At 45.6% G+C, this 27,491-nt stretch overlaps 1 protein-coding gene and 1 long non-coding RNA gene across 15 annotated transcripts in view; one reads left to right on the top strand and one right to left on the bottom strand.

The window, feature by feature from the left end:
- The window catches only part of LOC309830717, a 68,983-nt gene that overhangs the window by 39,937 nt on the left and 1,555 nt on the right, over window positions 1-27,491 (top strand). For 2 of the 3 annotated variants that reach the window (XR_014297525.1, XR_014297526.1), the window contains one exon: window positions 7,082-7,502. This is a non-coding gene — a long non-coding RNA (uncharacterized lncRNA). Of the gene's footprint in view, window positions 1-7,081; window positions 7,503-27,491 lie in introns of those variants that run through there. The other variant, XR_014297524.1, reaches the window with a different exon arrangement.
- Window positions 3,442-27,491, bottom strand: part of MTMR3 (myotubularin related protein 3) — a 151,218-nt gene continuing 127,168 nt past the window's right edge. For 3 of the 12 annotated variants that reach the window (XM_082667426.1, XM_082667422.1, XM_082667427.1), the window contains exons 11-22: window positions 22,819-23,024; window positions 22,151-22,282; window positions 21,058-21,169; window positions 17,866-18,061; window positions 16,888-17,073; window positions 14,115-14,285; window positions 12,537-12,682; window positions 10,467-11,883; window positions 9,245-9,355; window positions 8,683-8,771; window positions 7,905-7,931; window positions 3,442-6,057 (exon numbers count right to left, since the gene is read on the bottom strand). In XM_082667426.1, coding sequence (XP_082523552.1) covers window positions 5,886-6,057; window positions 7,905-7,931; window positions 8,683-8,771; window positions 9,245-9,355; window positions 10,467-11,883; window positions 12,537-12,682; window positions 14,115-14,285; window positions 16,888-17,073; window positions 17,866-18,061; window positions 21,058-21,169; window positions 22,151-22,282; window positions 22,819-23,024 — 2,965 coding nt within the window. In that variant the 3' untranslated portion in view covers window positions 3,442-5,885. The remainder of the gene's footprint in view (window positions 6,058-7,904; window positions 7,932-8,682; window positions 8,772-9,244; window positions 9,356-10,466; window positions 11,884-12,536; window positions 12,683-14,114; window positions 14,286-16,887; window positions 17,074-17,865; window positions 18,062-21,057; window positions 21,170-22,150; window positions 22,283-22,818; window positions 23,025-27,491) is intronic. The other 9 variants (XM_082667429.1, XM_082667428.1, XM_082667431.1 and 6 more) reach the window with 9 other exon arrangements.

The following is a 27,491-nucleotide window of genomic DNA, read 5'->3' as shown; positions in this document are numbered from 1 at the left end:
AAAAAAAGCAAACAACCCAATCAAAAAATAGGCAGAAGACCTAAACAGACATGTCTCCAAGAAGACATACAGATGGCCAAACGGCACATGGATAGATGCTCAACACTGCTAATTATTAGAGAAATGCAAATCAAAACTACAATGAGATATCACCTCACACTGGACAGAATGGCCATCATCAAAAAATCTACAAACAATAAATGATGGAGAGGGTGTTGGTGGGAATATACATTGGTACAGCCACTATGGAGAACAGTATGGAGGTTCCTTAAACTAATAACAGCTACCACATGATCTAGCAATCCCACTCCTGGGCTTATATCCAGAGAAAAACATGGTTTGAAAGGATACAGGCACCCCAGTGTTCGTTGCAGCACTGTTTACAATAGCCAAGACATGGAAGCAACCTGAATGTCCATCGACTGATGAGTGGATAAAGAAGATGTGGTACAACAGAATGTTAGTCAATTAAAAAGAATGAAATGATGCCATTTGCAGCAACATAGATGATGGGCCTGGAGATTATCATACTAGGTGAAGTAAGTCAGAGAAAGACAAATATATTATGTGGAATCTAAAAAAAAGATACAAATGAACTTATTTACAAAACAAACAGTTTCACAGACTTAGAGAATGAACTTGGGGGAAGGGTGGCGGGGGAGGATAGATTGGGAGTTTGGGATTCAGATGTACACACCGCTATATTTAAAACAGATAACCAACAAGGGCCTACTGTAAAAAATAAAAAATTAAATTTAAAAAAATCAGGAGGTTGGATTAAATCAATGATTTCAGACTTTCATTTTAATCATCGGAGCCTTTCTTCAAATCACATCACATCTTACTTGGAAGCCTAATACTGAATGGGACAGAAGGCTCGCTCCCCACAGAACAGCATGAAAACCACAAAACTACACTATGTAAGGTCCCTCCCCACTACCTCTAATACCAGGATTTCAAGTCCCAGGCCTCTGAAACACAGATGCTGACTCCTGCTGCCCCCTCCTGGCCAGGCCTCTCCCTGTCTCTTGAACAGACTAAGGAGTGGAGCTGTTTTATCCCATGCACCTAAAACACTGGTCACAAGACTGACTAGAGAACCACAGTGGCAAGGGGCTGAACAACTGTTTGTGGGTGAAAACGACATTTACTTAGTTTACATGGTCACAGAGGCTATAGCAGAATCAATGCTGTTACAATAGTGGGCACTACTGTCAGCAGCAACACGACGTTTTTAACCAGAATCCGAGCCTCATGGGTTCAGTTTGCATTTAAAAAAAAAAAAAAACCAGTCAGGAAGAGTGAAAGGTCAATTTTGAATGCCAGTGTAAAACAAATTTCACTGAAAATACAACTGAAATGCAACTGCTATGAGCACTATAAGAGAAGCTAAGAACTTCGATATGATAAAAAAGTGGTAAATAAAATACAACAGCAGCATTAAAAAACTTTGTCATTCCTACTTCAGAGGGTACCCCTTCCCTTTCCTCCTCATGCCTCCGACAACTGCCTAGTCTGGAAGAGCCCTGTTCAACCAGGGAGGGAGCTGGTATCTGCACAAATGTGCAGCAGATGAACTCCACACAAGGGAGAGGACCAAGGTGTAAGTGTGGTTGTGTACCGGGGGCAGGGAGACTCCTGTTTAAGAGTCAGAGGCTTAGGAGCATAGCCACCTACTCCTGCTAGATGCCTCTCACACATTCTGGTCCTGCCCTCCAGACATCTCATCAGTAACCTCGACTTTGAACAAATGTTCTTAGAAAATGTGACTAGAAATTAAACAGCTGGGACTCCTGCCATATTTTCCAAACTCCAAATGGAGACTCAAGTCATTTTGCTCCACAGTCCAGGTCCATTTTCACTCATTGTTAGCCCTACCCTCAGCTAATGCAGTCGGGTGGGTACAGCTGCAGCCCTGGAGACAGATCACTTGAACAGGTACCAGCAAAATGAAAAGTCCTGCAATAGCACCTTCAAAGCAGCCCTTGTTCTTAAGACATCAGCAGAGGTCATGGCTACAGTTAACGATCTCCCAGCCTCATGTGCAGTGGCCAAGTATATCAGCTGTCTCAAGGACAGTGGCCTGAAACCATATTCTAGGGTTTATCTTCAATTCCCATTTTGATATTTTTTAATAGCTGGAAATTAACAAATGCTCTGCGGCAGCATTTTGTTCATTCCCCTTTAAATCCGCCACAGTACCTTTTTAATTCTTAGAATATTATTCTCTGCTAACATAGAAATGAACAATGAGCATATTAGCAAAATAAAGAAAAATTTTCTGTACACCTTTACTAGGAAGTCTCAGTGGATTAAGGCAGTCCTATCATTTTTTGGACTGGGATTAAGGACACCGAAGTACAGAAAGAGGGGAAAAATTCAGAGATGAAGAGGACATCCTGGCATCTCAAGGTCACCGTTAGTACTCCACTGCTTAGACCAAATACCTCCATGTGACAGCCTGAAGAAATCTGACTGTGTCCTCGGATAACAGCTTTTCTTCACATATTGCCCTCTTCCACAGGGCAGTTCCTTGCCTTGACTCGCACTGTGCAGGTCTCACCAGCACCGGGCTCTTCATCTTCCGCAACGCCAGTAACTCCCCCTCTACGGACCCAACAGCGTTGCTAGATCCTACAAGTGTTTTTAACTTGCCGAGGGCTAAGCATTAGCCCCCACGCACAACAGGAGCTCTGTGTAGACACACATTGGCTGACACAACTCAGGTTTTTACAAATTGGTCTGAGCACAGACTTGGCTCCCAGATGGACTGAAGGGAGCTGAAGTGGCACCTTCTCCTCCCAGAGGACAAGTTAGTTCTCAAACACCTGCCAGATGGCACACACAGCTCTCAGACTGGAACCAACTAAGCTGTTTTTAAGTGCGTGTGTACTTTAGGAAGTGAGTACATCCGGAAAGTGACCTTGGAAGGCTCTCCGGTAGCTCAGAGCAGGTCACTCATCAGAGCCCCCAACTCACCACAGATGTGAGGCTGGCAACCCCAGAGCTGGGCGTTACTCAGTACCTACCTTCCCTCACGAAGAACTGCATAACGTTACGTCCCCCACAGGCCCACGGGATGGGAAGCGTGCCCAAGAGTGACACAGGAAAGAAAATCCACCTCCGCGAAGAACAAGAACTAGTCCGGAAGTGACTAGAAACTACGGCCTCCTCGGCTGGTTGCAGATCTAAGGAGCAGAGGTTCCTCCCTCTGTGTGGGAGGAGGAAGGAGACCTCTAGTTAGGCACACAATCCACTCATCCAATTCAGTTTCTGCCCAAGGTCTCTCTGCCCACCCGTAATTCTCTCATCCAAGACAGGCAGAGCAGAAGGACTTTCTAGCCACCCTCCCCGCAAAACCTCCTTTCAGTCTCCACTGCACGCATGCCTCAGTTCTTACCTGCTGCTACATGTGCAGCTGTTGCTCCTTGCATGGGGTTAAGGGGCCAGAGCACTGGCTAAAATCAAAGCAACAGCAAAAAAAAAAAACAAAAACAAAAAACGAGCCTGGAGGACAGAGGTAGTTTTAATTACTGTTGACACTCAGTTCTTCAGATAAGGAAGAACAGCTGATTGTTAATGTTAAGATGTCAGACTGCTTTGCCTTTTTAGCTTTGGAGATGTTAGTGGCAAAAACCATCGAGGAAATGTGTTGCAGTGTGTGGGTATTGTGGTGCGGCTCCTTGCCAAGGTCCAGAGTTTAAAAGAAATCAGTAGTTTTCCTTTGCCAAAGTCAGCTTTCTCAGCAGCACCTCAAATTGCTTCTGTGTAAGAGGGAAATGGGGTGAAGGGGAATAAACCACAGGGAAAAAGAATTAGAACGTGTTAGCAAATGCTACCATGCGGAACACTAAACTTTATTCACTTTATTTATATATTTAACAGTTCTAAAGTATTTACTTCTTGCTTTGACAAAAAATGAAAAATATAGGAGCACTGACCAACTCCTCTTTAGGAGAAAAGGGTTATATATACAGCTACGGAGAGTTATGGTTCCTCCTTTACATACAAAGAAAAATATTAATAAAAAAGTGCTTCATTGATCAAAAAAGGGCTAAGAGCTGCAAGCATTTATTCACACTGTACATCAGACCCAAGAAACCCGTATCGTAACCTCTTGGCACCTGTCACTAGGACCTGCACAATCTTCAGTTAGACTGACTTCTCCCTACCTGCAAGGCCAGACCACACAGAGTGCGAAGAACTTACACCCTGTTTCACTAAATTCAGATTCTGAGCAACCTCCTGCCACTGGGAAGTCAGACGCACTCAGACGCTCTTGGCTTTGCCTGGACTGACAGCTCCAGGGAAGGCTTCTGGGCCACGTCTTATCTACACCCAGGCACACACAGGAGCCACCTTCCTGAGAGACAACTTGCCTTTAGCCAGGGAATTGCTTCCAAAGGGTAAGGAAAGTTCCCAGGCCTCACCCCCACTGCCCACCACAATCCGCCCTGTTACCAGTTAGCAGCTTTTAGCAGAGCCAAGCATGGCCCTTCCCCCAAGAGGGAGGGCAGGCACAAAACATGGATGCCAAGATCACAAAGCACAAACCTAAACTCCTCTCCACTCTTCTCCATACCCACCTCCACCACAAATATTCTTGATTTAAGGCTCTTCTTGGACCCCATCGAAGCTTACTAAGGAAAGGTGCCTTGCATCTCCTACGGGCTTTGTCACTTCTCTAAGGAGCCCTGCAGAGTCACCAAGTGGCCCCTCACTGCTGACCAGCAGCACAGGAGCAGGGCAGTGGGACCGCTGGGCCCTTCCCACTGCTCCAAGAAGGGGAGGCGGAGGAAGGCTGAGTCTATGGGACATGCTCCCTTCTCCAGACACTGCACTCTGAAAGGCTGATTCTACCCCTAAAGGGGGAGATCCATGATTGGTTTGGGAGTGGGGAATTTTTGGAACCCTGAGTCTGGATTTCCGTGTGCTAGACGAGGAAGAGAGATTGTTTGGGGGACCAGGCCCCAGAAGGGGCTTCCAGGCTCAGGGCATACTTTGGCCTTGACCATGGCAGCAGGATACTGCACTCTGGCCAGTCTGCACCCTATGCCTGAGGGTGGGAAGCGCCACACAGCCTGGCTGAGGGGGGCAGACTGTTGACAGTGAGGGGAGCCCTAGACAATCTGGGTCAAGTTAAAAAGAGAATCCCATGGGGGAGAATAGCCAGCCACCCATTCCCAGCCCTCTCCCTGCTTCACGAGTATACCCCTTCTTTACCTAAACGGGGTGGGAGCACCTAAGGGGTCCCACTTACTATGTGCCTGTGCCCCTCTCTCCAAACCCCAATCCCATTTATCTGCCTGTGGGATGGGACTAGCCCAGTCCCTCTTGGAAGGGAGAGGGCACCTGGGGCACTGCTCTTAGAGCAGATGCTTTCGGCGTCCTCAGCAGCAAAGGTTTTTCCAATCCAATCAGCTCTGATGTGGCAGTGATACGAGGAATGGTCACAAACGTCAGCATTGGCTTTATTCGCTGCTCTCTATCTCAGGCCTCCACTCCTGACTCAACCAGCCTCCTCCCATCCTGAGGAACTAAGCCACCCCTCAGCATCGCCTGACAGCAGGCAGCTCAAGTTACAGGGGGCCTGGCAACCTCTGGTCTTCCATCCAAAAAAAAAAAAAAAAAAAGACAAATAGGGTACTTGTCTCATTTTTGGAGGCAGAGGGAGGATAGAAAATGGAGAGGAAAACAAATGCGGGGGTGGGTTGGGGAGGGAGAGATCAATCTACAATCCAGTGGTACATCCCAAATTTCCATCACTGCACAGTTGGTTCCATGTCCCCATTCCAAAGTGCACGGGCCTCTCAGTCTGCCCAGGCTGTTGTGGGCCTGTCAGAGGAACAGCAGCTTGGCCTCTGCCCGCCCCAGGTCACTGAGCTTCAGTTTGAAGTGGCTGCAATGGGCTTATCCAGTTCAAGGTCAATGCTGGAGCTTGTGGGATGCAGGCTGCTATAACAAGACTTGCACACTCGACTAGGTTCAAAGAGCTGTTGGCTGGGAACTGGAACCTTCTGGTTACAACAACTGGAGCAGAATACGTTCCCACAATTCCTTGAGATGAGCAGAAACAAAAACAGCATTAGTGTCAGCAGACACAGGGTGGAGAAACCAACTTCAGAAGACAGCGCTTCTCTGTACACGATTCAGATATGCCGGAGACTCCTCTAATATCAAACACTCTCATTTGTCTAAACCCACAAAGAAGCCAGGGAGGGAGGGGACCGCTCCCTAGCACAATCGCACACCACTTTCACTTTAGGGCCAAGGACCCTGGCTGCCTCACCACTATGGCTCAAGGTTACAAGGTGTCAGGTAGATGCTGCTCAAGAGAGATCCATGAAAACAAATGAGCCCAGGGCAGAAGGCAGCTGCTAGCTCAATGGCCAAGTCTTGGCCCAGGAAAACCCCGTGGCCACACCCACCTGGGCAATGGCCTCTGTGTAGCTTATGATCACAGAGAGGCCAGAGTCCAATGGAACTGCCTCTGGGCTAATCAGATGACAGAAACTCCCAGCCCAGCTGGGGAGTGAGGAGCCTTGCCCAAAGGCTCAGAGGCAACAACAGGAAGAATTGACTGCTGCCATCTAGGACTGCTTTTGCTGCCAGCATGCGAAGCCAGGAGACAAGCAACCAGTGACACATGCTCAGGGTGAAAAGACAAGAGCACAGGTGAACACAGGTGCACACACACACCCTATTAGACAACGATGAGTTGACACTGGGTCACTCCCCTGCCCCCATGCATCTCCAGGGAATATCAGCTCTACCTGAAGGCCTGACTGCACCCAGGTCCCTAGCCTCTCTCCACTCCTCCACTTGAAAGCCCAGCTCTGATGCCCCTGTGCAGCAAAGGTCTGCACACCCAAACTGATGCCCTTCACAACTACCAGGAAAGGGAACTGGCAGAGGATGAGTTTCTGCTCACCTTACAACCCCACCCCACTCTGGGGAGGCCCTAGAATAGGAGACTCCGAAGAGTCTAATGCAGCCTGCCAAAGACTTGGGGCAAGCATCTAAAAGGAAATCCTCCTCCTTAGCCAGTATCACTCACTACCTTTTCATTTATGCTCCTCAGAAAGGAAACCCACTGCTGGATTAAGGATCACTTAAGCACAGAAGACAGAATACTGAATACCCTTTGGCAACAAAATACCACCGCAAAAGGAAAAGGCTAGACAAGGAGCAATGGAAAGACAGAACTAAAACAAACAAAAGACTTCATCTTCTGGAATGCAGTGAGTACTTCACAACTCTGTTTCTGAAAAGCATGAGTCAGCAACAACTGTGGTTACAGAGAAACATTACCTAAATCTACTTCTGGATGTGTACATTTATTTAACATACCTTCTGGAATTCAGCTTAAAGGCCTGACATGTATTTGATGAGTTAAGCTTTTCTATCTGACTTCTTTCAGGGGATCCTGATAGACCCTAAGTGGAGTTTTCCCTTAAGTCTTCAATGCTAACAGTTCTCCGGAAAGACCACCTCTGTTCAGTCCTGGGCTTTTTTTTTTTTTCCTTAAAAAAAAAAGTCATGCTGTTTGACTTGAAAGTCACTGGCATCATTCTGGCATCTAAGTGAATGACTGACCCAAAAGAAATAGCTCTAAAACCCCTCAACTGGCTATTCCACAAGACCAGCGCCTGCTGAAGCACTGCTTCTTGCCATAAGCAAGATGGCTCGGCTGACCTATGCAGTCAGCAGGGGCAACCACGGCTGCAACCTGCAGCCAGCTGCTGTGGTCCCCCCACCCCACCCAAGCCCACCTGCTTGCCTGCCTGCACTCCTGCCCCAAAGCTTCATCCCAATGAGTGCAGAGAGGGGGAAATGGTAGCGTTAGTGTGGAGAAGTTACTGTAGGTGTGCAGAAATCACAGACAGGTTGTTGCAAATGCTCACCACGTTTGATCAACACGGTCAATGTCCCTGCAAGGAGGGGAGAAAGAACTCAGAGAAGAAGCCAACTAAAGACATTTGGGCTTGGGGTGAGCATGGGGAGAGATACAGTCCTAGAAGCATCATCACCAGACAAAGGTGGTTCCATTTTCAATCCAGGTCCATTCATGTGGGTGGGCTATGTCACAGTTCAGATAAAATTCCTACCCCAAGTAACACTGAATATCCTCCAGTCACCACCCCAGCTGGGGCAAAGCATCCCTAACCACTCACTACCCCAACCCAGAAGGAAGAAAGAAGTCAGGAGCCTTATGGATTGAAGACTATACCCTAAGCTATTCCCACTAGTCCTCCAACCAATAAGTATGCGGTCAGGGAGAGAGGGTAAGGAGTAGGAAAACGAAGTTCTCTGCCCACAGCAGGAAAACTGTCTTTGCTCACAGCAGCCGTGCTGAATGGGAAGAAATTGTATTCTAGGAATAAGAAATGGCGGTGTGGGTGGTGGTAGCAGTTGCTTCATCAATCCAGGAAGCAAAATAAAAAAGGGACATCATTTTCAAAACTTACTCACGATCACTCTAAAATGGAAGAAAGACACCCAGTGCAGTTCTGCAAACACTAATTTCAGAGGCACAAAAGGTGAGTCAGGGTCCTGAAGACCCTGGGGTCTGCCTCAGAACACTGCCAGCCAGCTGCCTGCATCTTTCAAATCTGCAGGCTCTGTGGACCAAACCTCAGCCTCTACACCCCCAACCACCCCACCACACCCTCCCAGTGGCACCTGCAGTGGTGCTTCCTGCTGGCAAGCCAGAAGGCGCTGTCGCATGCATAGCAGTGGGCGGCCAGGTGGTCAGGGAGCCAACGGGTCATCTGTAAAACGGATGAGGCCAGGTTAGTGACAGGAGATGGGCCATCCAGCCGGAGCCAACAGAGCCATGCTGGGGGCAGCAGGAGTCACAAGGACCACACTGGCTCCAGTGGCACCAGCCCATCAGGTCTGATGTCAGCAGTACAAGAAAGGCGTCCAAATCGTTTCCCTGGAGGGGACTCCAAACTCCCCTGAGATCAAGTGGCAGGCAATAGCACCCTGGGTCGCTATGAGAGCTGGCAAGGCTCCAGTTCATAGAGGCAATGAGGAGAGAGGGCTGGCCTGCTGCATCTCCCTTGCTGAGAAATTCTAGGCTTGATGGGAATTCATAGATGCTGAGATTCAGAGAGGCTCAAGGCTAAGTGTGCTGTGTGGTCATTCCTTAGCCAGGGGCAGGGGGAATGGATGATGGGGATAGAGAAGAACTGCAGAACAGTTGCATGGGTGGCACTCAGAACAGGGGCTGAGCCTGTACCTCCGTGTCCTGTTTATCCACCTGCTCCCAGCTGGCTTCAGAGAAAATCTCTGTGCTGCAGCGAGACAAACAGTTCTGATCCAGAATGCTTTCCGAGTCAGGAATTGAAGTCTGTTGGCAAACAAACACAGCTGAACAGAATGAACCTGGTCTCCTCCCAGAAGAAGAAAGGGCTTGGCAAAGAAGGGAGCACTGGGGACTTTGGGCGGGCCTGGGTGTTAGGGCTGCTGAATCTCTAGGTGCCTCAGCCATCAAGAATTGGGTTGAGCAGGTTCAGAGACAGGGCTGAGCTCAGCTAGAAGAGAGATACACACATCTAAGGTTATGTGCAGGGATTCTGGAGTGGAAAGACAGGCCTCGGGTTCCAGGAAGTGAGTAGGGCAGAAGTGACCAGGATGAAGTGGGAACTCAGTGTCAGCTGCTTCAGGGGGCCTGTCAGTCCAACCCTGCCACTTACATGTGTGTGTTGAAACTGAGTGCTTTGGGCATGTCCTTTCTCTGAAGGACTCTGGGAAAATGAGAAACCATCATTAGTATAAAGGAAAAACCAAGTCAGTTTGAAGTGAAAGTCATTGGACGAGCCCGCCTTTAATGTACGCTGACTGCTTCAGAGCCAGACTCACACTTGTCCTTAATCACGTCGAGACTGCCTCCTTGAGAACCTCCCCTCAGGTACCACCACTCCACTCTGGTCACCAGGCTCCATCAGTGCTAACTCCCAACAGTGATACCTCTCCCCATTTCTACTGCCATCACCTGCCACAAGGTAGGTACAAATACCTGTTTAAAAAGAACTAAACCTTCACAGCTACAGCCCATGTTATGGTTGGGGGGGGGGGTGGGGTGCAGCAGCTAATTGTTCACTAGCTACTGGGGTAGGACAGGCACTATGATTTCACAGGAATATTTGACATTGCCCTACAAATATTATTCTGCCCAGGAGTTCACGCTTTTCTCAAGGCATGATCCTCTCTCCGAAGAGAACTGACCAACCACATAGTGAGTGCTCACTCTCTTCCTAATTCTGTCTAGACAGGATACCTGTGGAAAGTAAGCAAGACAGGAAAGAAAAAGAACACTGCCAATCACCTGGCTGAGGCTGATCTCCAGCCTCTCTCAATTCTGGAACTTTCCAGTTCTTTCAGAAATCTGTACAAAGGGCGCCCCGGCTCAGTGTGCCCTGTCTCCTTGTGCAGCTATGGAGGCACCATGGTGTACTTACCACTTCATCCCCGAAGTCCCCATTGAAGCGTAGGGAGCTGGTCAGGTACTGGCTCTCCAGGCGACTCCTCAGCTCCTGGACTTGTTTCTTCAAGGTCTCCACTTCCTGCTGGTGGCCCGACTCAATCTGACGCAGGCGCTGTTGGATAGTGTCCGTGTACAGAGGCATGCCGTCATCGTCCAGGTGGCTGCGGGAAGGCTGGTCAGGGCTGCCAGTTGCAGACGCCCTCCCCGAGTGGCTGTGCAGCCACTTGTGATGCAAGTTCCTCGAGTGTAAGTGGGCAGAGCTGCAGCTTGTGGCAGACAGCTGGCGGCTCAGTGAGTCCTTGCTCCTACCAGTCTCCCCATTGGCGCAGTGCCCATTGGGGGTAGGGTACTTCTGGAGGGTACTATGCCCTGGGAGCTGCTCTGAGGCCTTATTTTCAGTCTCTGGAGCACCATTGCACACAAGCCCCTCTTTACATTCAGCTAAAGGCAAGGCACAAGGAGAATGCGCTGGGCTCTGGGTGCTGCTGGGGGAAGTCCTATACACCAGAGATCCCACTTGGGGCCTCTCAGCCAGGCTCCTCTCTGAAGGCCTGGGCTCCATGGCTTGAGGAAGCTCCTCCTTGCCACTGAACCTGCCACTGCTTACCCTGGCAGGTAAGCAAGGTCTATCATGGCCTTGGGGACCACTTTCTGACTTCACTTTATCTTCCACTAACATGTCCATGGAACTATCCGCATTTGGTCCTCTGGTCTCAAATGAAACTTGGGAGGGCAGAGAACTTGACTGTGAGGTACCAAAGCCAACTTTCACATCTACTGAGATTGGAAGGACTGCCTCCTCCCTGTCCTGTGTGATAGCTCCTATTCGAGACTGTTCCACAGGGACCTCCTGGGCATCCTCTCCTGGGGGGGGCTCCTGGAGAGAACTGGGGAGAATACTGTGCCCACCCTGCTGCTCAAGAATACCCTGTGAGAGCACAAGAAGGCTGGTGCCTGGATGGTGGCTCCTTAGAGCAGCATCACCCAGTTCTGGCTCTTGATGAAGCACAATGGCTGGGCACTCAGGGGTCTTCCCCCTGCTCCCCTCTTCTAAAAGAGCCTCCTCTTTGACCTCCTGCATCTCCCTGTGGGCAGGCTCCTCTACCCCACTCTCCTCTTTGGTGGCCTCTTGCAGGATATTCTCCATCTGCCCCTCAGCTACTCCAGCTGCAACAGACAGCTCGGCACCACCCAGCACTTTGGCTGGCTTCCCCAGGCTGTCAGGATCCAGAAGCTCCTCTCCAGGACCAGCCAGAGTGCTCAGTTCCAGCGAGCGACGATGCTCCTGCCACTTCTCATTGAGGCTTGGGTCACTGCTGCGCCGGCTGGCTAGAGGCACTGTGTTCTCGCAGGCGGTGGTCAGATTGTCAAATGATCTAGTCTTTGGTAGCCTAAAGGAAGGAGTTTGGGGGAAATGAGAATATGAGGTTGTTCACAGGGAAGTAGGAGACAACAGGTTTTAACAGGCAGTCATTTCATAAATGGCTCCATTACGGCTACTCAAGGAGCCATGGCGCATCTGGAGTAAGGCTCAGACTGCAGAAAGGCAGAGCTCCAGGATGAGTACTTCTATTCCTCTGGCACCATCCCTACCCCATGCCCAACACATACAAATAAGCTAATAGCAAACGCTATTTTAAAAAGATATTCTTCATGATACTGCTATGTTTCTCAATTAGTGGCAGAGGAAAGTAGCACTGCTGATCTTCTGATATTACAATATTTTAAATTATTATTCATCAGTCTGAATTCAATAAAGCTAATTCATAGGTCTCAAAGCCAGACTGTCTATCATCTGATGGCATCTGCCTTTCAAGCCCAGGACAGCAAGTCACAGCAGGGAGGCAGGAGCACAGAGCAGTCAGCCAGAGGGTCACAAGGAACCCAGAGGATATGCTCCATCACTGAGAAACTGCTCCTCAGAGATCTAAGAAAGATGTGTGGAACCAAATAATGTCATGATCTCCAACCATCCCTGGATGCATCCCAACACAGGAGTACACCCACAAAGGACCTGCAGTCTTGGCATCAGCCCCAGGCTCACCGACTCAGAGGTGTATCATCAGGGCTGGTGCCAGGGGCTGGGTATGGTGCACAGCTGTCGTCCACAGGGGTGGACGGGGATGGGCAGGGCAGGTACACTGCACTCCACAGCATCAGGTTACGCACGTGGCACACAGGGTACAGCACCTGAAGAGAGAGCGGTAGACACAGGTTTAAACAACTTCCAACAAGTCTGTTAGAAATGTCTAGAAATGAGGGTGAAGAAGCAAGCACCAAGCAGGAACGCCCAGCAGTCCTGCACAATCTCCAAGGGGCATTAGCATGAGTGGATGCAGCTCTATCACAGGGGGTGGTGGGTAGATGGGACATTTTTCACCTGACAGCCTCTGGGAATGAAAATCTAAAAAAAAATTCTTTAAATCCATTTCTCATTAGTTGTTTCTTAGGTCACCTTTATTGAATGACTGGCTTTTCTCAACCTAATTTGTTGCTTTTACCACACAAGAAAATGAGTCATTCTGCTAGATGGTTGATAGTTCCCTAGTACAAAAGCTTGGCTTCAGAACACATTGTCAAACCTGTTTTATAGGATCATCTAAATTAATCAAGTGAAAAGGAGGGAATTTTCTTCTGTACTGTTACTTCCCCAGCAGGCACAGGAGAGAGAGAAGCAGCTAGCTTCAATCTTTCCTTGGACTACTTAACTGTAGGAAGAGGTTTATTAATTAATAGTCCAGCAAATCAGTATAACCTCTGATTAGCTTCCTTGTGACTTTAGAATTTAAGATGCATTCTGACAAAAGGAACATTACTGTGTACATTACTGTGTACCAATGCACAGATATAAGTGCCTCCTTTTCTCTGCTTAACAGAAAGTGTTCCTTTGAGGAACAAAGTCTTTTTTTTTTTTTGGCGGTACTCGGGCCTCTCACTGTTGTGGCCTCTCCGGCTGCGGAGCACAGGCTCCGGACGCGCAGGCTCAGCGGCCATGGCTCACGGGCCCAGCCGCTCCGCGGCATGTGGGATCTTCCCAGACCGGGGCACGAACCCGTGTCCCCTGCATCGGCAGGCGGACTCTCAACCACTGCGCCACCAGGGAAGCCCCTTTGAGGAACAAAGTCTTAAAGGGCCTGCCAGTTCTCCATGTGAGCAGAGGATCACACAGACACACTGCTAGTGTCACAAACAGTTTTCTGCTGAGACAGATGCTGTAATGGGGTATCATTGCCTGTTGACACTGGAAGGGTGCTAGGGGCCTGCAGCTCCTTCTGAGCTATCAGGGGCATCCAGGGAACAACATAAGTGCCTCCTCCACCTGTTAGAACATGCTAGAAATAAGCTCTGGCAGAGGTGCCAGAAAAGATTCATGTCTAGAGTGGCAAAGTAGAGATGTTTGCTAAATCAAACCACCCTGAACAAAGAGCAGTCAGAAGCAGGGCAGAATAACCAGAAAACAGGCCTTTCTCAGGACAAAGTGGTTGGGAAAAAATGGAACTACTCCATCCAGAGACAACTGAGATGCCTTCGAGAAAACAGTCACTTCTCAAAAAAGATCCCATATGTCCCCATCCCCAAATTCATTCTGCTGATGAGGGAGAAAAGACTAAAGAATACATACGGCTTCTGACTGAGAGGAATACAGTAGGTTTTTGAAAGCCTTGTTGCCTGCCCGAAGCAGCGACCACACAGAACACGTCCGTTCCTGAGTATGTTTTTCCCCTCTCTCCTTGGCGTTGTTGCACAGGAATGTTCCAAACAGGCAGGAATAGGTATGCTGCACCAGTTTCACCTATGGGAGTCCAATATGAGGCAAAATCAAACAATGGGTACGCATTTTCTGGGGGAAGGTCAGCCCAGCTAAGCCACCTTCCCCGACACCCCTGATGTGCACTTCAGTTCACGCTTGGTAAGGATGGGGGACCCAAGTAAGCCACCCAATCGCAGACTCCTCATAACCCCAGCCACCATCACTCCTGAGTCAAAACGGCAAAGACAGGGTGTTGGCACCCCCATCCTCTTGGCCTCCCTTGTAAACAGTCTCCAAGGTCCCAAGTTAACAGCTACCCATATAAACTGGGCATAGGAGCAGGTCAGTGTGCAACCCAAGTCTGAACTTCTAAACAGCTTTTCATTCAGCAAGTTGCTATTGAGCATCTCACATACCCCAAATGTTTCTGTGGGTGCTGGACAGGCAACAGTGAGAAGACAGCTCTCCTGCCCTGGTAGAGCTCGCTCTGGCTGTGGGGGGAGGGGTGACCAGTGCTATGGACAACAATAAGGCAGGGTAAGAGGGCCAGAGCACATGCAGGGCAGTGTGAGAAGGCTCACTGGCCTCTAGAAACCTGATGGAAATGAGAGAGCAGATCATACCAGCCAGGGGTGGGAGAGGAGGCTGCTCCAGGCACAATGGCCTTGAGGTGAGCACAGGATTGCAACTTCTGAGGAACTGACAGACATTGCATGAGGCAGAGGATGGGAGGAAATGAGCCTGGACAGGCTTGCAGGCCATTTTAAGGACTGTGGAGAGAGCCTTGGAGGCCTTGCAGGAGGGCCTCGCAGGCCATGTTAAGGACTGTGACTTTTATTCTGTGTCAAAAGCAGAGTCATTGGAGGTTTCTTGACAGAGGAATGATACGGTCTGTATCATGTTTTAGAAGGATTCCTCAGGCTGCTAGACTGACTCGGGAATTGGGGCAGGAGATGTGGTGGCTTAGACTAGTGTTGGGAACAGCACAGGTAGCAATAAGTTATCAGGTTTTAGATATATTTTTAAAGCAGAGCTGCAGAATCTGCTGACAGACTGAATATGGAATATGAAAGAAAGGAGAGTTGAGGATGACATAAAAGTTTTTGCCCTAAATGAATCGAAGGTTTGAGTTGCCATTTGGTGAGATGGAAGACTTCTGGAAGATAAGTTTTGGGGTGGAGACATGGAAATCAAGAACTGAGTTCTGAACATGTTAAGTTTGAAATACCATTAAGACATCCAAGTGGAGATACTGAGTAGTCACAAGTGGATGAGAGCCTGGAGTTAAGTGGAGAGAGAGATCTGAGCTGAAGACGTATACATGTGGGAATCACAGAGAGCAATTAAAGCCAACAAACTGGATGAAATCCCTAGAGAAGGAGGCTGAGCCCTGGGGCACTCCCAGCATTCACGAGTGGGGAGGGAAGGAGGAACCAGCAAAGGAGACAGAAAGGACCAGTTGGTGAAGCGGAGAACTAAGACTGTGTGCTGGAAGTCAACTGAAGAAAGTGTTTCAAGAAAGGAGTGATTAAATTGTGCCAAATTTTAATGATGGATCAAAGAAGATGAAGGCAGTCAAAAGGTACAAACTTCCAGTTATAAAATAAGTAAATCGTGGGATGTGATGTACAGCAGGGTGACTGTAAGTTAGGAATACTGTACTGTATATTTGAAAGTTGCCAGGAGAGGACATCTTAAAAGTTCTCATCACAAGAAAAAAACTTCATAACTATGTATGGTAACAGATGTTAACCAGAATTTTGTGGTAATCTTTTAGCAATATATACAAATATCAAATCACTGTTGTACACCTGAAACTAATACAATGTTATCTATCACTTATACTGCAATTAAAAAAAAGAAGGGTGATCGAAAACTGATCACTGGATTAGAAATGTGAAGGTCACTGGTGACCCTAACAAGAGCAGCTCTGGTAAAGTGGTGGAGTGAACACCTGACTGGGCCAGGTTTAAAAGAGAATGGGAGGAGAAGCGTTTGAGAGAGTAAATGTCAAGACTTGAGGAGCTCTGCTGTGAAGAAATGAGATATGAAAAATGAGGTAGTAGCTAGAGGGGGATGCAGGACCCAGAAACGGTTTTGATGAAATAGGAGGCACTATACCATGCTTGTATGCTGATGGCAATGATCTGGTAAAAAGGAAAATAGGCTGATGCACAGGGCAGGGAGGAGAAATGCTGAAGCCATGAAGCTGAGCAAAGGAGGGGGGTGGAAGCTGGTGCACAAGTGGAGGAGGGGCTGGAAGAGGGCAAGGATAGTACATCCTCCTTCAAAGGACAGGGAGCAGAGAGTGTGGAACAGACACAGGGGGGTTGGTAGATGGACTGGAGGGAGCAGATGAAAATCTATTGCTTCTATTTCTAACTACTGTTTAGTGCTTTTATCATCCATTTTAAAAGTTATGTTTAGAAGAACTCAAAGTTTATGTAAACTTAGTACACATGGATTCACTAAATAAACAAACACCTGTTTATTATTATTGTTTTTTAATTAAAAATGGAAGAATGACCCCTCAAATTCTAGAAAGGATGCAGTTTCATGTGAAAACTGGCCCACTAACATTTGCATTGATACCCCTATGAATTTAGAAGGTTCCCAAAACGAAGAATCACAAGCCCAAACTCACAAGGAATGCTTCATTGAACTCAAAAGAGCACGGAAATTGCCTCTGAAGCTGATGAACACAGTCCAGCCACTGTAAAAACACTGGGCAACGCTCGTTCAGATCATCCGAGTTCTCCCCATGACCACACCGGTCAGCAAACTTGTGGCCAAAATCCAGCCACTCCATCTCCACGAGGACCTGGAAACCCTGCGGGGAAGCACCCAGGAGAGACCCATTTGTGCTTGTCTATCCAAACTATAACTGTTCTGAGCCTAATGTCACCAACAGTGATCCCTTTTAACACCTTCCCACTAAGCCCACCAGGAGCCCCTAACCCAGCCCCATGGCCAAAGGATGGGACACAGGCTTAGGGCAGTGTCCCGATTCCCTCAACTCCATTCCATAATCATCAAAAGGGTGGTAACTAAGCATTTATCTAAGTCTTCGTTGAGACTATTTATATTTTTAGCCCTTCATTCACTATAAAAAAGTCATACTTTTTTCCCCCTTAATTTCTTATTTTTTAATTTCTATCTTTCATGGTATACTTACAAAGTCATGTTTGTAAAACCTTTCCCCATCCCAGATTTACATATATTTTAGGGTACCTTTATGGTTTTTCTTATATCTTTAACCCAATAGGTGATTATTTCACAATAGGGTTCTTTCTCCACAGAATATTGTGGTGATATACAGACCCATTACCATAATAAGCATGTCAAGATCCTTCTATAGAAGCCCCACTTTCCTGGGGTATGCAAGTAGATACTCTGCAAAGGAAAACATGTCTGTATTCTCAATACCTGGTTATTCACAATCTACCCCCTTTTAAGAGGCACAAGCACTGTGGTACGTACCACAACAATTTAGCTCAAGATAAAGGAGTAATGATTCAAAACTACAGAAATTTCACTTTCACTGGACCTAGCCACCTCAATCAAAACTGATCATAAAACTCTCCAAGGTTTCCCCCACTCATCCTGAAGTGTCAAATCCTACCTCTATGGTTCGGTAATAAGGGTCCAGCAAGAGCTTAGCCAATGCCACAATCTGGGGGGTGCGGTCCCAGCCATCTGAGCAGTGTGCTAGCACTGGTCGTTGATCACGATCCACAGCATGCACTACCAGAAGTGCTGACTTCAGAAGCACAGACAGGTGATGGAGCCATTTTGTACTTTCAAGAGCTGAGAGCCAACTACAAAAAATAAAACAGAAGGGGATAGGAAATGCTGATTTTTATGATATACTGGGTCAAGCCAAATACCAGTCATATTCAAAAGCAATTCCCAAAGACTTTTCCTTCCAAATAAAACACTGCCAAAACAAACAGAAAATCTCTGTGTTTACAAAGCATGTACAAGGATAAGACCCAAGCCCTACCATGGAATAGAGGAGAGCCTTAGAAATAGGACAGTAATTAACAGGGCCACCTTCTGTTCCAAAAATCTTATAGCTAATTTCCCAGAAAGAATTAATATTTAATATTCTTTAGTCCATAATAGGTATATCTACCCAGTATAAGAAAAGTAGCTCTTCCTGGAATCTTCTCCAAAAAACAACAAAAAAAAAAAAACAAAAAACACAGCCACTCTGAGATGGGAAAGAGAAAATATTTATATTTAATGATCAGCAACTCTGCCCAGCAAGTTCTCAAAAAAAAAAAAAAGGTAAAGAAAACTCAAATGTAAGTATGTCTGTAATAAGATACAAGCTAGATGCCACATCCAACAACAGTGCAGACAACATCGCTTACTACCCACACCCCAACACCTACCACTGATCAAGTCTTGAATGTCTATGGATTAAAACTGGATGGGCCCAAACTAATGATTTAGACTCACACAAATTAGTACGCCTGTGGCTACACAGCTGCTGGGCTTAGTACAGACTAGATTCAGCAGGGATCTAAAAACCTTTTGAAAGGCCTTCAGGAAGTATCAGATCCCAAGAATGGCCCCTTGGGAATAATCACAAGCTGACCACAAATGGTTTTTGAACTGTGTTGACATTTTATTTCTTGTGCCCTGTCATGAATTCTACTCCCCAACCCCCCAAAAAAGCTCCAATTTCTCCAAAATGTGATCAGATTTGTAGTTAAGACCACAGTCTAGTCCTTCAAACTCTGAGTTTGAGGAGAGAATAAATACTTCTGTCAGGGGACTATGAGAAGGCTTTTGCCAAGACTAGCCTATAAAGGCTTATTAAACCTTGGGGAATTTGGAATAGTCCAAAGAGATGGTCTTTCCAGGCAAACAAACACCAGAATGTACTGCATAAGCAGTGGCTTCACATGGATTTGCTTGTTATACCAACCAGACTCTGACTCCTCAGTGGGCAGACACTGTGTCTCAGGCACAGCTATACCCTCCTTGTGCAGTGCCTAGCACACACTGAAGGTTCCTACTTTTTAAACCGTGGATAAAAATTCTGTCTCAAGACCTTCTATGTCCTACTAAATACCTGAGAAACATTTTTTGCTGGTGGATTGATTATTTATTCTCATTCCTCACACAGTCTTGAAAAAAAATAAAAGATGAGGCTTAGGAGAACAAATACTAATTTATCTCCTGGCCCCTGGAGAAACAGTAAATGAGAACCTGGTTCTCTTGAACCTGACTGAATCATTCTTACATACCACTTGGTGTCGTCCGTCCATGCCTAACACAGAACCTGCACTGCAAAATCTGCCAACGGAGGAGGTGTGCTGAGACTCCAGGCTCCCTTGTCCTATTCTCAAAAGCTGAGGTAGCAACCTAAGCATGCCGTAGCCCTCTACGGCCGCAAACAAGTGTCAGAAGGCTCGCTTATAAGCTGGTCCTGCCTCTGCCATAGCTTCTTTTTATCCACAAGGGAGGCTTCAGTACTGCATTATGATTTGCTGCCAAAGACAGACAAAGCGTTTCCTTCTTCCTTTACAACCTCCCTCCTCCTCCCTGACATTCATTTGGACCAAGCAAGGGCTAATTACATCTTCTTGACTCAGAGTTTAAAAAACAGCTTTTTAAGAAAGAATTTTAACTTATGGAAGATATTAGAGATCAGGTAGTACTGACTCTATCCCTTTTATTTTATAGACAGGAAAAACTGATAACCACAGGAATTAAGCCACTGGCCTAAGTCACACAGTCAATTAGTGGCAGATCTCCTGAATCCTCAACCAGGCTCTTTCTATGCCCTCCCCTTCCTTTAGGGAAGAGTACTACTAGCTAGGTTCTGAATATGTATAGCAGATGCAAGTTGCTAATCCCCAAAGCAGGGCAGCGATCTTATTTCTTCCTTCAGGCTTTTCCCCAAGGACAACTGCTTCACCCTCTGGGCTGATTGCAACTGTGATGAATTTAATCATTTGCTACCAGGAGTTAGTACAACTGGTTCAGGCAGCCATTTGATTTAATAAATCAAACAATGCTGCAAAATTGATGCAATCATGAGATCTACTGAACAGAACCCAGGGAAACAGCTATGGGACCTAGCACAAACACCAGAACAGAGAAAATTCTGTCTTCTCTGGCACATTTCTGGCTTCCTGAAACAGTAAAACAGGGGCTTTGAAATATTTATCTGTCCATATTTGTTTTACAGAGCATTCCTCCTAATTTATCTTGTATTCAAACAGTTCCCTTGGGGGGAGGAGTGTTATTTCACCTTCCTCACAGCAAATGCCAGCCATTCATTTTTAATAAGCAATAAAAATCACGGTAATGTTCTTAGTAAGTAAGATGGTAGTTTAGAAATTAGAAGCAAATGTAAAAGGAACTGACCTACTGGCAAGTTTAAAGAATTTTTAACCCTTTTCAGAACATAATGAATAAATTTTTACTCTTCACAGTAAAACATTCCAGTTCATAGCAAGTTAAGTGTCACTACAGTATGTCAGAAAACAAAGAATTAAGTTACTCTGAGTCAAAAACATGTGGAAGAAAAGGAAGAGAGCCCAGGAAAAATAAGAAGGCAATGCTTCCATTCTGAGGGCTGAGATCTGTTCTTTGCTGCACATTTTAAACCTTTCAAAGTGCTAGATTTTTCTTCCAGCTCCTCCTTTGTGCTGCATGCTCCTAACACAGGAGTAAGAATAACCATGGACTCTGAAAGTTAAACTGAAATTTACCAAAAATAGAAAGACACTTTCAAACTCATTTAAAAAAAAAAAAAAAAATCAGTGCAAACTTAAAGCCAAAGCCAAGGTCTTACTTTCCCGGATCTGGCATCTGTGTGCACAGCAATCGCAGAGACTGAAAACTCCTCCGAATTGAATGAATATTTGCCATCCCCATAAAAACAACTTCACAGTTCGGGTAATACTCTGGAGAGAATAACAACAAAGAGAACACAAATATGTTGAATTTAAAGTCCAAATGGCCAAATTTAAAAGGAGCAAACTGGCTATATAACAGACCCACTGTAGCTGCTGACTAATGAAATGCCAATGTTTTGATGCCTATTAGCCCAGTCCTTTATTATGAGAGGAAAACAATGCTTGATTTTTAGCTGTCTTTTCAAAAAGGAAGGTTAGATTTGTGAAGAAGATACTGATATAAAATAGAAGCTGTTATTTTTTTTAAAAAAAGATGTGTATACTTCCATCTTACCCCAGGTTTACTTCTTGGGTCTCTCCTCACTTGCATCTCTGGAATCTCTTTGAAAAGAACCTAGCAGAACCATGCATTTCTGCATTCAAATTTCACCTTGGTACAACTGCTTTTAGATTCCAGCTTAGCTCACAGCTGAAAAAGGAGCTCAGTGCCTCTACCTGCTCCAACAGCACACAACTGGCACCTAACAGGTCCTTGGAGAAAGCCAGCGTTCAAACAGTAGGGGTGTTATAGGTCAAGACTGAGGCACTTTGCTAGAGTTTTGTATCTGCTGCTTCAATTTCTACCCCATGTTTTCTAAGTAAAAGTCATGTGAGGAGTTTTCTGTGAGGCTAGTAATGAGCATACCCACTGTCAAACACAAAAAAAAGCTTTTAGAAGGCTGAGAAACTGAGCTGCTAAAGAAGCTTCCGAACATAACAGGCCTTATTATGGGAGAGGATTTACTTTCCTTATCACCTAAAAGTTGGCACAGGGAAGGAAGATTCTTTGGTTTCACTGCACCTCCTCCTCCATTTCTCCCTTAAAAAGAGCATACAGTATTAAGAATCCAAGAAGGAGCTCTGGCTGTCTCAAGACAGGTTGAGGAACATGGCTTTCCATTCACTTCAAATTGAGAACTAAGACCCAGCTGGGCATGGGGTGGACTCACAGGGACAGAGGGTCAGGGACGAAAGCACTGTGCACCTCACCTGGGCATTCACAGCCTCCTCCTTTGGCTCGGTTCGCCACAGCTGCTGCATAGGAGCGAGCATCCAAGATCAAAAGCTTCTGTGGTTGGACAGCTAAACTCTCTGCTCCTGAAGCATTTGACAGAGAAGAATCTAGGGACATCAGGAGCAGGAAGGAAAAACTAAATGAACCTGTCTCTCCCAGAATTGCCACAAAGTAAGAACCACAGGCACTTATTACAGTACTCAAAAAACTCGATTAAGTAAAATCCACCTAACCAAAACTACATTAATACAATAGGACTTCTCTCTCTAGTTTGTTTTCTATTTTGCCTACAATCTCCTATACCGCATTTCTACATCTATAGTCCTAGAATGACTACAACATAATCCTGGTGTTTTCCCCCATGGTCTGGAGACACTGTAGGTCCCCTATCACATATATAATTCCATCTTGTCATGATGGCAAGAAAGACAACAAACACTCTAGTCCACTTAAACCAAGTCTGAAACAGAGGGTCTTCTGGTTTTTGCCAAGATCCATGACTCCTCGCACAATCCCATCAACTGATGCTTCACTCTCTCTCTCCTATGAAACAAATTCTGTGTCTTACAAGAAGAAGGCCATTTCAAGAAAAGGTTCTCAGATGCTATAAAAACTGCTGCCAGAGGCCCAGGGAGAACCTTACCAAACTCCACATCAGAAAGGTCTCCTGCACTGGGGAAGTCTCGGGGACTGTTCCTAGTTGACAGCTTGCTGCCACTGGATCGGGAGTCGGAGGCACAAGCTTTGGCTACTGACTGCACCAGGTGCTCATCATCAGCATTTCGCCAGCCCCACCAGCTGACCTCCGGCTGTCCACAGCGGGCAATGACAGCTCCATTGCTCTGGTGCCTGTGCGGGGAACAAGACAACAACTGTACCCATCCCAGTGGCCCCATTCAGATGCTCTGTGCTCATACAAAAAGTGAGATAGTAGATTTTAAATGCCTTAATGAACAGCTTGACTGCAAGTAAGTGATGGGTTAGCTTCAAGTCCTCTCAGGGCAGAAGTCTTATACAGGAACACGAATAACAAAACCCTGGGACTTCCTTGGCGGTCCAGTGGTTGAGACTCCACACTTCCACTACAGGGGACACGGATTTGATCCCTGGTCAGGGAACTAAGATCCCACATACCGTGCAGTGCAGACAAAAAATAAATAAGTAATAATTAGGGACTTCCCTGGTGGTCCAGCAGTTAAGACTCCGTGCTCCCAATGCAGGGGGCCCGGGATTGATCCCTGGTCAGGGAACTAGATCCCACATGCCGCAACTAAAAGAGCCTGCATGCCGCAAACAAGACCTGGCACAGCCAAATAAATACATATTTAAAATAATAATATTAATAATAATAATTAAAAATAACAAAACCTATCTGCATCTTTCTTGATTATCAAACCATTTTAGAGACCTCTGTAGAATAACCAACAAAATGATAAAAGTGTATTGTCAGAGAAAAATATTCATAAAGAAAATACTTGAATATTTATTTTTTGAAAATCAGTTTAAAAACTACAAATACCACACTTAATAATGAAGGATTAATCTCTCCTTTTTAATACTACACCTGAATATCCTAGCATAATAGATGCTGACAAACATTTGTTTCCTCACTGACTTCTGAGGGCCCACTGTAGCAACTGTACACTTAGGGCTGGCTTGTACACTTAGGGCTGTACACTTAGGGCTGGCTTTTCAAAACAAGATCCCACACGTGGGACTGATATACTTACCTGGCCCATAGTGGACTGCTTTATAAAACCTCCTGACATTTCATGAATCACAACTGCTCTTACTATAGGCTGATAGCTCAATGAGCCAGCCACCCTCTGTAAACTATTAGAAGGAAATGAATAGAATAAACATCAATAAGCCATACTCTGATAAGATCCTTTATCAAGAAATAAGACCAGGGCTTCACTGGTGGCGCAGTGGTTTTGAGAGTCCGCCTGCCAATGCAGGGGACATGGGTTCGTGCCCCAGTCCGGGAAGACCCCACATGCCACGGAGCAGCTAGGCCCGTGAGCCATGGCCGCTGAACCTGCACGTCCGGAGCCTGTGCTCCGCAATAGGAGAGGCCACAACAGTGAGAGGCCCGCGCACCGCAAACAAAAAAAAAAAAGAAATAAGACCAGAAATCATACTCATAGTCTACCTTAAGATGCTCTAAAAACCCAAGCTTTTCTTCATTAGGAATTTTAGTTAGGCAATTTTAGCAACTAAAAAGTTATAAAGGTAATATTATTTGGCGATGAAAAGGAATCAAGTTCTAATACATGTTACAACACGGATGAACCTTGAGTATGTTATTGCTCTTAAGTGAAAGAAGTCAGTTATGAAAGACCACATACTATGATTCCATTTATATAGTGTCCAGAATAGGTAAATCTATAGAGACAGAATGTAGATTTACTGATAACCCAGAATTAAGGAGTGACTACTAATGGGTCTGGGGTTTCTTTTTGGGGTGGTGAGAATGTACTAAAATAATTGTAGTGATAGTTGCAAATATACTAAAAAAAAAAATCACTGAGCTATACACATTAAAAGAATGAATTGTATGTGACATCTCAATAAAGCTGTTTTTAGAAGTTACAGAGGTAATCAGTTCACTTTAAAAATAAATGAGTAGAAAAGCTAGTAAGCAAAAAATTTTAATGTATCCCAATTCTATATCCTAGAGAGAAATGTCAATGTCTTTTACTCCCATTAAAGTTGTTTCTAAACACATATTCATACACACATATAACACATGTAGGGTACAGATGGATTTTTTAAAAACAGACTATTGAATCTATTTATCTTGTTCAAGGAATGTGAGAAAGATTTTTGTTTTCAATCCTAAAACTCATAAGCAATAAATTAAATTTGGCAATAATCAAATTCCACTGGAACCATCAGTTTGCTTGTAGTTTTTAAATCCTTCCTCATTAGGAGACAAATAATGGAAAGTACTTGTGTATTGCCAACACATTCAATTGGGTCACCTGCTGAATGGAGCCAAACTATAAATAAAACCTCACTGATTCTTAAAATGCCTCCTAGCATATTATAATAGGTGCTGAGTAACCAATGAGCTGACTGACAGCAAACCCTTTACAGGATAGGCTGGCAGGGCCTTTCCTGCACATCCTTTTCTTCTGAAATCTTTCCCAGCAATGCTCGAGACGAACAGTAGATGGCACTCGTCAGCCTGGGTCTTGGGTTTTAAGGGCCACATTATTATTTTTTTGGCCGCACCACGCGGCATGCAGGATCTTACTTCCCCCACCAGGGATCGAACCTGTGTCCCCTGCAGTGGAAGCAGGAGTCCTACCTAACCACTGGACCGCCAGGAAATTCCCTAAGGGCCATAGTATTATAATAGCTAGATTGCAACTGAACTGCTGCAATAAGCAGTGAAGTTTTCTGCAGTCTTCTAAATGCTTTAGATTGCATGAAAGAACAAAAACACTACAGCTAAAAATCACTAAAGAGCATTTCCATCATTTTACAAATAGAACAAGGAAAAATAAAAATTAAGATGTCCAATGTATGAGTCCCCTACTAAACACTAAATGCTTCAGTTTTATATAGAAAGATACAAATGTTTAAACTATCCTTAAGTTAGTATTAATCAACTCCCTAAATAACTAGAAGTTTCTAACAATCACTCAATGCACAAAGGGGGAGAGCTGTGAATTACACTACAGATGGGTGCCCTTCGCACCATCTTTCTGTGTTAAAGCAATCTCTGTCTTCAATAATAAATCCAATTAAGCACTCTCTCATCACCATAGGAGAAAGCACTAAAAAAGGTGCTGGTTCAGCATGGTGCTGTCAAGTAACTGCTGCTAGCAACCTAAGGAGTCATTACTGCAATTTACAGACAACTACATTCAGTAAACACACGATGGATTCAGAAGCATCCTGCCACCTGAGCTAGGGAAGCTTATGCCCTCTGGAATAAACTTTGGAAGGGGAAAGAAGCTTCCCATGTTTACTCTAAGTTTTTCTTCAGCCTACACTTTTAGGCCTCTCTACCAACAGGGAGAATTCACCAAAAGACCCTTACTTTGAGAATGAGAATCCTTTCCCCTTATGCTCAAAGTCAGCAAACCTCACAAATGCCAGGGCTGCTGATCTAACACAGCTGCTGTCCGCAGAGCAGCAGCTGGCTGCTTTCCCTATTTGAGCTGGGCCGATCACTGATAAGACTCATTAATCCTTTCAGCTTTCACTGCTCTCTCTAATTCCTGTGTCATCCTTACCATTTGAGTGATAAGTAAATTTGGTGACCTACTTTTCTAGGAGTGTCTGAAAACAACGGTGATGAAAACTGAGGCTGAAAACTTAATGGGTTCCACTGGGACAGAAGCAAATACGTACTTTTCCATCTCTCCCTCTTCAGGGTGGGCATCAGAATCTGCCTTCCATGGGCTAAACAAGCTGGTTACCTCAGTGGGAATTCCACAATGAAATAAACCCCTTCTTACAACCTCAGTATTTCAATGGACTGCCTCCTGGCATGAGTTTCTAACTAAACCTCACTGGTTTGGCCCGAATTCAAGGAGAGTCCATAATGTCTGCAAACTGGAAAAATGAAATGGAGAATGTGATATTACAAGGACATCTGAAACTGTTCCAAAATAAGAGGGAATGACTTCTTAAAAATTTAACATGATTCTGTGAGAACTGAGCTAGCTATTCACTGAATTATAAAAGCAGCCCTCAGGAATACAACCTACTCCAGACATTGCTTAGGAAGCCCAGTGCTTCATTCAGATGTTGCAGCATACCTGTGAAGTAAGAACATCATTCCCATTTTACTAATTGGGAACGGGCTGAGGTCAGTTAGGGGACTTACTCAAGGTGCCACAGCAAGGCGTGTCAGAGAGAAGACCTGAATTCTAAAACCTGTGCTCGTCACCACACCACCACCCCCCTCCTAGGACCTGCCTCCCTTGACTCTCCCGCCTTTGATCTCTGATAGCATCTATCCAGCCAAGCCCTAGCCTTCTTCTCTAAATGCTCCCTCTCAAAGCAGACCTCTTCCATCTGTCAAAGTTTCAACCACAAAGACAATCACAAATGACTCAAATCTACACTCCCAATTCGTACTTTCTAGGATTCATCTCTCTCAATCCAAAGGCCAACATCTGAAGCTAAATGCAATGAGCACATTATCTTCCCACAGAATGTCAGAAGGATCTTAAAATAGCAAGTCCAGCCACTTTTCTACTAAAATTTTTTCAGTGTCAACTGAATCATCAGGTAGTGTTCCAGATGAATTACTGGTATATGAATGGACGAGCAGCTTCAGCAATAAGGAAGTACAGA

The sequence above is a fragment of the Grampus griseus genome, assembly GCF_964374135.1.
Source record: "Grampus griseus genome assembly, chromosome: 12".
Taxonomy (NCBI): Eukaryota; Metazoa; Chordata; class Mammalia; order Artiodactyla; family Delphinidae; genus Grampus; species Grampus griseus.
The sequence above is the reverse complement of the archived record's forward strand: the minus strand, read 5'-3'. Positions and strand labels throughout refer to the sequence as shown.